This window comes from Gekko japonicus, unplaced genomic scaffold, assembly GCF_001447785.1.
Source record: "Gekko japonicus isolate JY-2015 unplaced genomic scaffold, Gekko_japonicus_V1.1 scaffold562, whole genome shotgun sequence".
In the NCBI taxonomy this organism is placed as follows: Eukaryota; Metazoa; Chordata; class Lepidosauria; order Squamata; family Gekkonidae; genus Gekko; species Gekko japonicus.
In genome coordinates this window covers 607,781-619,670 of record NW_015172569.1, presented here as the reverse complement: position 1 = coordinate 619,670, position 11,890 = coordinate 607,781, and the positions used below count along the sequence as shown (strand labels likewise).

The 11,890-nt window shown below is 46.4% G+C and overlaps 1 protein-coding gene across 1 annotated transcript in view; it reads left to right on the top strand.

The window, feature by feature from the left end:
* Window positions 1–11,890, top strand: part of KIAA0196 (KIAA0196 ortholog) — a 53,346-nt gene that overhangs the window by 19,407 nt on the left and 22,049 nt on the right. Inside the window, exons 10-16 of the mRNA XM_015421343.1 lie at window positions 235–364; window positions 2,584–2,696; window positions 4,489–4,655; window positions 5,071–5,146; window positions 7,186–7,296; window positions 8,278–8,418; window positions 9,854–9,934. Of these exons, the coding sequence (XP_015276829.1) occupies window positions 235–364; window positions 2,584–2,696; window positions 4,489–4,655; window positions 5,071–5,146; window positions 7,186–7,296; window positions 8,278–8,418; window positions 9,854–9,934 (819 nt within the window). The remainder of the gene's footprint in view (window positions 1–234; window positions 365–2,583; window positions 2,697–4,488; window positions 4,656–5,070; window positions 5,147–7,185; window positions 7,297–8,277; window positions 8,419–9,853; window positions 9,935–11,890) is intronic.

Genomic DNA, 11,890 nt, shown 5'->3' with positions numbered 1-11,890 from the left:
CCCAATGCCTGATCGCGCAGTCGCACGTTATTTTGCTCCGGGGCAAACAGCCACGCCTCCCCCCTGCATTTTCCTGCCCGTGTGGCCGAGGCCTTAGGGAGATATACTAGAGACCAGGAGCCCCCTTCTATAGGTCAGCATGTACCTCAGCATGTTATGCTGCATTTTTGCAGTCGGGTTAAATAAAGCTGTTAAGCTGATACAGTCCTTTTTGTTTCTGCCTGCCCTTTGTAGATGTTTAAGCAGATGCTGTCTGAAAAGCAAGAAAAATGGGAGAGCTTCAAAAAGGAAGGGTCGGAGCGGATGGCTGAGCTGGCCGACGTCTTTTCAGGAGTCAAGCCCTTAACCAGAGTGGAGAAGAATGGTGAGCTGCAGAAGAAATCGGGCTTTTGTTTTGTAGACTAGGGTCCCCAACCTGTCAAGCCTATGGGCACTTTTGGAATCCAGAATGGGATGGTGGGTACCAGTGTTCCCTCTAAGCTTAGTTAGTGTGAGCTAGCTCACAGTTTCTTAGCCTCCGGCTCACACATTTTTGTCTTCGCTCCAGAAGGATGGCTCCAGAGCAGACTTATTTATGCAGTAGCCAAATCGCTCCCTCACAACTTTAATGCCGGTAGCTCAGGAAATAGAATTTTTGCTCACAAGATGCCACAGCTTAATGGGAGCGTTGGTGGGTACAACCACAAAATGGGTGCCCTGGGAGGCAGTCTCTCTCATTCACACGCACACCCACACTCTCACACACACATACACAGAGGAATCCTAAGCGCAGGGGAAAAGAAAGGGTAATGTTCAAAAATACAGTGGGAAGGAGGAGTGAGAAAATGGGTAATGTTCAAAAATACAGTGGGAAGGAGAAAATAAAACCAACACTGTGATGGCATCAACCACTGAAACCTTTTCAATAATATCCACACCCATTCAGATCTCCAATAGCCAACTGGATGCCCTGTTGGGCATAAACCCCATCCACTTTTCTAGAAACACTTGGTACATGCCAGGAAAGGCATTGGCAGGTGTCATGATTCATGCCGGGGACCCCCGTTGTACCATAAGGATGTAACGGACAGCTTTATACCGAGTCAGACCATTCCTCTAGCTGGCTGCTGGGTGCGCTTGACTGGCAGCAGGTCTGCAAAGCCTCAAGCAAGTCACCTCCCAAGGCTTGCGAACTGCAGGTGAAATTGAAGCAAGGTGTTCAGCGTTCCCAAATGTTTTTACATTGCAGATAGCAGCTGCTTAAAGGACCGATTCAGATCAGTATTTCAACACAGAGGCATTGGGGAGGGGGTAACCTTTTCCTCTCAGGGTGTTCCCCTTGGTCAAGTTGACCTAGCAGAGCAGGGGGTCGAAGATACAGGCACCAGACTTGTATTCTTGCCCTGGCTGCTCAAACAGCAGCTCTGTGGAAAGGTTTACATTTACCAGTTTGGCGTAGTGGTTGGGAGCACAGACTCTCATTTGGGAGAACCGGGTTTGATTCCTCACTCCTCCACATGCAGCTGCTGGTGTGACCTTGGGTCAGTCACAAGTTCTCTCAGAGCTTATTCTAGAAAGAGCAGTCCTCCAAAGAACTCTGTCAGCCCCACCTACCTCACAGGGTGTCTGTTGTGGGGAGGGGAAGGAAAAGGAGCTTGTAAGCTGCTCTGAGACTCCTTCGGGTAGTGAAGAACAGGGTATAAATCCAATTTCTTCCTCCTCCTCCTCCTCCTTCCTTCCCTATCTCTGCAGGGGTGGGTGGGGGACCATTCAGCTGTTGTTTATGATGTAAAAACCATCACAACTCTCAGCATTCTCATCTCATTGAACCCTTTAATTGGAGATGTCAGAGGTTGAACTTTAGGCGTTCCATGTGTCAGTCATACACTTGGTCACTGAGCTTGTCGCTTGTGCCAGGGTTTTTATTGGCTGATTTTATTTAGGAAGCTCAGATTTATGTATGAAGATGAGTAGTTTCCAAACTGTGTGCTTCAAGAGATTAAATAATTCGAGGCTTCTGTGAGCCCAATCAGTACCCACTTATGGAGGAGGATGCCACTGCATCTCGGCATGAGTTACTGATCTAGCTTTGCCTTGCTCTAGTCAACCCTGCGAGGGGTGAGCAGTGCTCTTTCGTCTGCACACTGTGTTTAGTGGGGAGCATTCAGTCACTCCTGAAGCTGGCAAGCCGCTGAGCCTTCAGAGGAGGCTGCCTGTTGTGTTTCTGTATGCACTTGCCTGTGCTCTGAGTTTACATCCCTTTGTGTAGGAGGAATGGTCAGGAGTGGAGAGTGGAGAGTACTTTCTCTTACATGTTCTACCAATAAGTTTCTCAGATGTAAGGATGAAGCAGGCTTTCCATTTTATTGGACTGTGAGGCAAGGTACCCTCAGAAGCTCCGAAAACAATGGTGGAGGTATTAGCTTTTACAGATCAGCTGGTCTGTAAAATGTTTCTGTGGCATTTTTGTTTTCTTCAGAATCTTCATCCACGTTTAGAAATTTAAGGTGTGCGAACTGAGGGTTTGATCTTTTTGTCTGTGGATTTAAAATGAACGCAATTAAAAGCTTTTCTTTTTCTCCCCACACTTTCCCATTTCCACAGAAAACCTGCAGGCCTGGTTTCGGGAGATCTCTAAACAAATAATGTCTCTAAATTACGACGACTCGACTGCAGCAGGCAGAAAAACTGTGCAATTGATACAAGCTTTGGAAGAGGTGAGGCGGGGGGGGTTAAGGGAAGCTGTATTTTTGAAGCATGAGTAGAACAATATGCTTTACCAGATGCAGAGGGCTCTTTTTGTAGCAGGTACTCATTTGCATATTAGGCCACACACCCCTAATGTAGCCAATCCTCCAAGAGCTTACAGTGGCCCCTGTAAGATGGGCTCTGTACGCTCTTGGGCGATTGGCTACATTAGGGGTGTGTGGCCTAATATGCAAAGGAGTTCCTGCTATTCCCCTGCATTCGGGAGTAGTTGGACCGACAGCCATCCATTCTTATGGGAAGGAATTCCCTGGGTGGGGGGAGGAAGGAGGAGAGCAGACTTGGAGGATCAATATAAACCTTTGACTTCATAGTGGCCTCTCAAAGGGAGGCCTCTGGCAGTGCCGCTCTAACAAGAATCACACCCTTCTAAGTCTGTTGAAGTCAGTGGGCTTAAAAGGGTTCAGCTTGCCTCAGGATGACACTGTAAGAAGCCAGTTTGACTCGGTGAACGGCACTTGGCTTCTGAAAGGTGGGTCCCTTAAAAAGGTGGCACATCTCCCTCTGTCCCAAAAATTCTCTCAAATCACCAGAACAATGCCTAGGAAGTACCTGATTTGATGGTAAGAGCCTATCTCAGCTGGTTCATTTGTTAGGTAAAGGTTTCCCTTGCCCAAAAGCCAGTCGAATCCGACTCTAGGGATGCGGTGCTCATCTCCGTTTCCAAACTGAAGAGCCAGCGCTGTCCAAAGACGTTTCTGTGGTCATGTGGCCGGCATGACTAGACACCAAGGCGCACGGAACGCTGTTACCTTCCCACTGAAGGGGTACCTATTTATCTACTTGCAATTTCTTGCTTTCAAACTGCCAGGTTGGTAGGAGATGGGAGCTCACTCCCATCATGCAGCCCTCGGGTCTCAAACTGCTGATCTACCGACCTTCCGGTCTGCAGTTCAGCGTCTTAACCACTTGAGCCACCGCAACCCCCACAGGTTCATTCATCAGCAGAACAATATTCAGTCACTGTTCTCTCAGAGCTCTCTCAGCCGCAGCTACCTCACAGGGTGTCTGTTGTGGGGAGAGGAAAGGAAGGCGATTGTAAGCTGCTCTAAGTCTTCTTCGGGTAGTGAAGGGCAAGGTATAAAAACCAACTCTTCTTCCTCCTCCTCCTCCTCCTCCTTCTATTGTCTATGTATCAACAGAAGCCTCCTTTAGAAGTAGGCCAAGGGTGCCTCAAGTTGGAGCTGATTCATGGCAGCCCCATGCAGTTTCACCTAATGGGGTTTTCAAGGCGAGAGATGAGCAGAGGTGGTTTGCCATGGCCTTCCCCAGCTTAGCAGCCTTGGTCTTCCTTGGTGGTCCAAGTAGCGACCCTACTTAGCATCTGAACTCTTTGACAAGATATAGCTAATCTGGGCTACCAGGGCTGCTAAGCCTTTAGAAGTAGTTCCTGGTTAATTAAATGCATTGGAGGACACAGACGGTTCTGTAATTCGCTGCTCATTCACCCTGCTGATTGTCAAAGTGTTTTGCTAAGTGCATCTGATGCAATCCAGCCATTACCTGGTTTTTCTTTTTAGCGCACACTAAAGGAAGTATCCGTTGTGTGCGGAAGGTGACTGAGCTGTGAAATATATTCTCATGGGGTATTTATATACAATAAGGGGGGTTCAAAAGAAAGCCATACACATTGCTATGCTAAGGATTTAAATAGCTCTGTTATCTTTCAGGCATTTTAGTACGCATAAAGAAATCCCATAGAATCGTTCTAGTTCTTTTGGGGGGGTTGTTTTCCCACACAAGGTTCAAGAATTTCACCAGCTGGAATCCAACCTGCAAGTTTGCCAGTTTCTTGCGGACACTCGTAAGTTTCTCCATCAGATGATCCGGACCATCAACATTAAAGAAGAGGTTTTGATCACCATGCAGATAGTGGGTGATCTTTCCTATGCCTGGCAACTGATTGACAGGTATGATGCCAGTGGTCTTAGACTTGTTATTTTTTTTACTGCTGCCTCCTCCGTCAAGCGTAAGAAAAGCTGATCTCTTGATGTCTCCCCCACCCTTTCCTCCAGTCCATGTAGTTTATTTCAAGTTTATTTCAAGTTCTATGATTTATGGCAACCTGTGGGGTTTACAAGGCCAGAAACCAACAGAGTTGGTTTGCCATTGCCTGTCTCTCTGTAGTGGTCCTGAGCTTCCTTGGTGGTGTCCATCCAAATATGAACCAGGGTCACCCCTGCTTAGCTTCTGAAGTTGGTAGTGTCCCAGATGCAGGCTAGCTGCCTCTGTGGGAACCAGGCTTTAGAGTAACAGTTTTAGAATGCTGGTTCTGATCATCAATCTCTTCTTTCTTCCATCTCCCCCACACTTTCCTCCCCCCAGTTTTACATCTATCATGCAGGAAAGTATAAGGGCCAACCCATCTATGGTAACCAAACTCAGAGCCACCTTTTTAAAGGTAAGCAAGAAATATGGAACACTTAAATAAAACCAGCGTGGTATGGGTGTTTTTACAGAATATCGTGTGTGTTCCTGTGTGGCCACTGGCAGTATCATCGTGATGGGCACGAATCGGGAAAGTGTAGTTTGGTTTGTGGCATGCCCAGTTTGCAAACTGCAAACGGTCACAAATTTTTAGGAACTAAAATAAAGTTTGGTTCGCAATGTTTTGGATTTATGGGGTCTGAGTTACCGCCCACCCAAAGAAGGTGCTCCCAGGAAAGTGCTTTCTGCGGAAATGGCAGGTGGTCATTTCCCCAGAAAGCACTTTCCTGAGGGCACTGGGGGTCATTGACAAGTGGTCATTTTGACAGGCGCAGGTTCAGGAGGTTCAGGAGTGTATAGAATGGATCCTGGGCAAGCTAGAAACATCAAAGTCACAGGGGACCTCCTGCAGATGCTCCTCTACATGCCCTCCAAGTTCCATCCCCCTGTTGCTTTGAAGTTTGGTAAACATATAGATTGAGCAGAGACTATCTGGAAATATATCCATTCACGAACTGCCACAAATAATTTGAAAATTTGTGGAAAGTTCATGCCAGTTTTACCTGCCACAAACTTCACTTCATGAACCACAAACTGGCCAAAATTCATCACAAACTTTAGTTCGTGAGCCAGTTCATGCCCATCCCTACTTGGAACAACAACAGACCTTCAGTATTGTTTACATCAGGCCTCTCCAACAGGTAGCTTATGAACCCACCGGTAGCTCACCAAGTACAGCAGAGTAGCTCAGGAATCCCTTAGAAGACCCAGGAAAACATTGTGAAAAAAATCTGCCCTAGGCTGGGTGGCTTTTTTGTTTTTGTTTTGTAAGGCTTTTATTCGATCGGATTTTCTCTGTGCTGCTTAGTTTCATTTCTGGTGATCTTCCTAGTCCTGTTTCTAGGGCAAAAGAGAGGTCAAAAAATGCAAAGGTAAGAGAAGGTCAGGATATATCTCATTATTCAGAAGTAGCTCTCCTTAAAGAAAAGTTTGGAAATCCCCAGTTCACAAATCTGCACTCTGAATTAGAGCTCCTTACATTGCAGCCAAAGCATCAATAGTGTGCAGCAAGATCATTGCGTTGTCAAGCTTACTGCGTGCAATGCCATTTGTGGCTAGCCCCACTCACTACATTGATTCACTTGGGTGTGGCAGGGAAGTTTGCTGGGTACCCCCAAATCCAAGCGGAAGTGCCAAGGGGCACGTATTACTTAGGTCATATTCAGCTGTCTTACTAACCTATGTATCTCACCTATGTATAAAACCTATGTATATATGTACACAACCTATGTATATAATACCTTTATGGAAAGAGAAGAACCAAGAATTTCCTGACTGTGTAGTGATAGTTTATTCCTTACTCTAGGAGCCTAATCATGTTATGAGATTTAATTATGTTTCAAGTGCCACTGCTTTTCGGAGTACCTGAACTGAGGATGGGGGTGACTCCCACCACAGGAACAGGAAGTTCTTGGAAGTCCTGCCTCCCTGGAAAGAGGGTGGGAATCACCCACAATCGGATGTCCTCCAGTCCTCAGAGGAGAAGGACCTCTCACGGTAAGTACCAACGGTCGTTTATTCGATCGGATTTTCTCTGTGCTGCTTAGTTTCATTTCTGGTGATCTTCCTAGTCCTGTTTCTAGGGCAAAAGAGAGGTCAAAAAATGCAAAGGTAAGAGAAGGTCAGGATATATCTCATTATTCAGAAGTAGCTCTCCTTAAAGAAAAGTTTGGAAATCCCCAGTTCACAAATCTGCACTCTGAATTAGAGCTCCTTACATTGCAGCCAAAGCATCAATAGTGTGCAGCAAGATCATTGCGTTGTCAAGCTTACTGCGTGCAATGCCATTTGTGGCTAGCCCCACTCACTACATTGATTCACTTGGGTGTGGCAGGGAAGTTTGCTGGGTACCCCCAAATCCAAGCGGAAGTGCCAAGGGGCACGTATTACTTAGGTCTGCAGGCCAGGTCACTGCACAGCAGTTTGAAATCATTCTCCCTTTTGGTTTTTCAGCTGGCGTCGGCCCTTGATATGCCGCTGCTTCGGATCAACCAAGCAAACAGTCCTGACCTGCTCAGTGTCTCACAGTATTATTCCGGGGAGTTGGTGTCCTATGTGAGAAAGGTACACATAAACCTGCCTCATACTGAATCAGACCATTGGTCTATCAAAGTCACTATTGTAAGACAGAACCTCTGTCCCTGATTGTGTTTGCCCAGGCCAATTTGAGAAAACACACAAAAGCAGTCCTGTAGAGTTGGAAACCAAAAAAAAAATTATTAATTAATAAGGAAGAATACAGATTCAAGGGTTTTGGAACCCTGAATACCCAACAGATTCTTCAAGTGTTACAATGGGTGAAATAGCATTTTATACTTCACATTACATCAGAGAAATAAAACAGAATTATTGGTTCCATCAAACGTCAAATTTCATCACCTATTTCCCATTGGGTTAAGACCTGGGGGGGTGGCTGTTCCCAGGCAGAGTTCTTATTTTCCTAACAGAACAATACACTTTTCTTTCGGAAGCTATGAAGTTGCATGTTGTATCTCTATAACTGATATGGTTACAGAGTGCTTACTGTTCTTCATTCTAGCTAGGTTAACTCACATTAGAAACATGCGCAGTTGTAGCTGGCCAGAACAAGCAAGGTCATGGGTAGCATAACTGTGTATCAGCATTTCAGCCTTCTTCCCAGCATGCATTCAAACAACAGTCACAAATGAACCAAAGTTAATACCTGAATACATTCATGATGTCAGAATCATATGTACTATGGAAGTGCTAAGTATACCTACTAAGTTAAACCTGTTAGGCAGTGGCAGAGTACAAATTGGTTCATAAAATGAGCGTACAACACTATTGTCTGCGGTGGTGGCCCTACAGCGTCTCCAGCAGAGTTCTTCCACATTACCTACTACCTGGTCCTTTTAACTCTAGGTGCCAGGGATACAACCTGGGACCTTCGGTATGCCTGCAGATGCTCAACCCCTGCACCACAGCCCTTCCCACATTGCTTGTGGAATCCAGGCATTGTTTGCTTTTGCAATTCTTTTTCTGTACCCTAGAGAGCCATGTATTATTTTTATTGTTTGACTAAAGGTGTTGCAGATTATCCCGGAGAGCATGTTTACATCCCTCCTTAAGATTATTAAACTGCAGACGCATGATATCATTGAAGTGCCGACCCGCTTGGATAAAGACAAAGTGCGCGATTATGCTCAGCTTGGCCCACGATACGAGGTGAGTCGGAAGAGGCTAGAAGTACCAGGGGAAGAATAAATGCATGTTGGCTTTATTTTGTTAGTAATTAAATGTGAGGCCAGACAGTGTGTTCTTTTAAACAAAGATTCCTAGGAGGCAGTATCTTGCTCTATTTTGTGGGCCTACACTGATTCATGGTAGTCCAAGAAAATAGGATTCATGTAGTCCCTTTAGAGACAAACCAAATGTATTCCAAACAGAGCGTGGATGAGGCAGAGCTGACTTCATTAGATGCATGAGGTATACATCCATCTAAAGATATATGCATACTCAGGGCTCTTTTTGTAGAGAAAGCCCAACAGGAACTCATTAGCATAATAGGCCACACCCAACAGCAGAAATTCATTAGCATATTAGGCCACACCCCTGCCACCACAGCTCATTAGCACATTAGGCCACACCCCCATGTTACCAGAAGTGTGGGCATCCAGCCACACCCAACTTTTGCTTCTTATTCTGTTTACCTTGTTTGTTGTCAAAACCCAGGGCTTTTTTGTAGCAGGAACTCCTTTGCATGTTAGGCCATACACCCCTAATGTAGCCAATCCTAATGAGTTTCTGCTGTTGGGTGTGGCCTATTATGCTAATGAGTTCCTGCTGGGCGTGGCCAACTTGGGAGCCAACCGGAACTCCGTTCCTGTGCGTTCCTGCCCAAAAATAGCCCTGTGCATACTTAAAGTTACAGGCAAAAGTTACAGGAAAGACACTGGTTGATTGAAATGTCCGATATAAATATATCTTCTCTGGCTTTTCACTCAAAGCATCTGATGAAGTGAATTCTGACTCATGAAGGCTTATGCTGGAAAAAGCCTTTAAGATGTCACCCAACTCCTGTTTAATTTTGCTGTAACAGATCCGTTAGGTGGTGTGACAGGCCCATAGACGAAGCTACTTTATTCTGTGTGGCCATCTAGCCATTCATGCCATCTAGCCTAGTATTGTCAACTCTGTACTTACTGTCAACTGCTCACCAGAGTCTCAGGCAGGAGTCTTTTCCAGCTCTGCTGCTTAAAATCCTGTTGATTGGAGCTGCTGGGGGTTGAACCTGGGGTCCTCCTTCATGCAAAGCAGGTACTCTGCTACTGAGTTATGTCCTTTCTCATGTAGCAGCCTGTAAAACCTGTGACCCAGCAAGCCTCACTCACCTACCAGGTGTGTCTTTCCAGGTGTCTGGAGAAAAGCTGTTCTGCAGCCTCATACCAGGAACATGGGCTGGTGGCTAGGGAACTGTGCTTAGCTCTAAGGGGGCATGATGGCCCTGATTGGGTGGAAAGCTGGGCTATCAGGGGGGCATGGTGGCCCTGATTTTAATCATTGTGTCACAGGAAAGGGAGGGGTTCTTCAGTGGTGATTCTCTCCCCTCCCCCCATAACTGTTGTCGCTTTCCAGTTTTCATCTCTTTCTCCTGTTGCAGGTTGCCAAGCTTACACACGCTATCTCGATTTTCACAGAAGGCATCCTAATGATGAAGACAACATTGGTCGGCATCATCAAGGTAATGTCCCCTACTGCAGAAGACTGAACAGTGAAAAGCACTGGGCCCCCCCTGTATACGATCAGGGGTGGGGACATCCCCCCTGCTTCCCATGGGGTGATTTCCCCTCTGTCCGCTCTGCCTGGCAGCAGTGTCTCAGGGCTTCAAGCAAGGACTTTGTTTTCCCAGCCCGCCTACCTTCTTAAGGTTGCTACCTCGTGACCATTGCACATTCCATAAAGAGACCTTTTTTTTAACAAAAAAAAGGTCTACCATTTCCTTCCTAGCCAATGTAGATTTTACATTTGACTTCACAGATGCAAGAAATGCAAACAATCGAAGCATCACTTAAGCAAACAACTAAACTTAAGGTACACTCTAGATAAGCTGGGATGTGGATTTTAGGATGCCTTGGTTCAAGCCCAGCACTCCACTGGTACCTTGTGTAGCAGGTTCAAGAGAGCCAATGCGGTGTAGTGGTTAAGAGTGTCAGACTTGTGTCTGGGAGACCTGGGTTTGAATCCCCACTCACTTGCTGGGTGAACTTGGGCTAGTGACACTCTCTTAGCCTAACCTACCTCATAGGGTTGTTGTAGGAATAAAATGGAGAAGAGGAGGAGGCTGTAAGCTGCCTTAGGTCCCCATTGGGGAGATAGGTGGAGTATAAATGAAATAGATAAATAAAATGGGGGCATGCTTGGGAGTGAGCCAAAGGGGGTCATGTGATTTTTTGCAGATGTGTTCAAATCAGCAGCTGCAAAAAGAACACGCATCTGTCACAACCCCTGACCCAGGCCTTTCTCTTTGCTAAACATATTATTCCAACACCACTTTGCCAAAACCAAGTCGCTCTAGCAGGAGAACTATGAACCACCTCACTACTCGCACCCTCCTGTTATGTCACCATTCCAGGTCCACTGTTTAACTTTAGGTCTGTGAGGTAAAGTGGAGTGGATTCCTTTTATTAGTGTCTTATTTTACACACACAGGATTTTTTAAATCGTGTACCAGAGATCACATAGGCTACAAAAAAAATATCCATTTTCTCTGGTTTCTGTAGAGTGTGTAGTGGGTTATATAGGTTGAGAATACTGGGAGGGGCACATATATAACAAAACACATAAGTTTATTTAGTTTGTAAGTGGCACCTATAATACTTCGGTATGCCTGCAGATGCTAGCCTGGTAGCTGACTTTGGCCCCGGTCACACGGAGCATTAGGCACGCTAGAGAGACGGAAGATAGGCGGATTTTCCGGGCGCGATCTCACCGCCACATCTGGGAAGCGTAGAGCTCCCGTGGCTCACCCAAGGCTTTACTCCGAAGATGCGCTGTAAAAAACTAGTACCTCCGAGGTACTAGTTTCCAGAAACCGCGGGGCAAGGGCGGGCGTCAGATCACATTTCCGGTGTTAGCTCATGGCATCCGGCGCCCGCCCATGTTTCCATCGCGAAAAGTGTTTTTTTTTGTCAAGTCTCCACGGGTGTGCACAAGCACCCAACGGCGCATGCGAACACTTGGGTTAAAAAAAAAACCACAACCCTCGCGACACCGCTTCTTTGCCACGCCGCGGGAGTGAGGTATGATCGGCACCTCCCCCCAACCACGGGATGTCGGCGGGACGTTGGGTGAGACATTTGATCCGGCTGCTGCGCGGTAGTTCGCTCCGGGGCAAACAGCCACGCCTCCCCCCCCCGCGATATCCGGCCCGTGTGACCGGGGCCATAGTTAAGCAGCACTGGGATGTATGTTGCACTTAATGGTTACAACGCCGGTTCTTTCAGCATTTCAAACTTAAAGACTTAAAAACTTAAATCCAGCTTCAACAAGTCACTGTTTTTATCACAGCACCCAAACCATGTGTAAAGTCACATGCTACAGTTCCTAGTGGACTCCCTGCCTAGCCCAGGATACTTTTTCCCTCCAAATCCAAACTCTCATTTTGTCCGTTGGTTGTTGACAGTTAAACTCCCCTCAG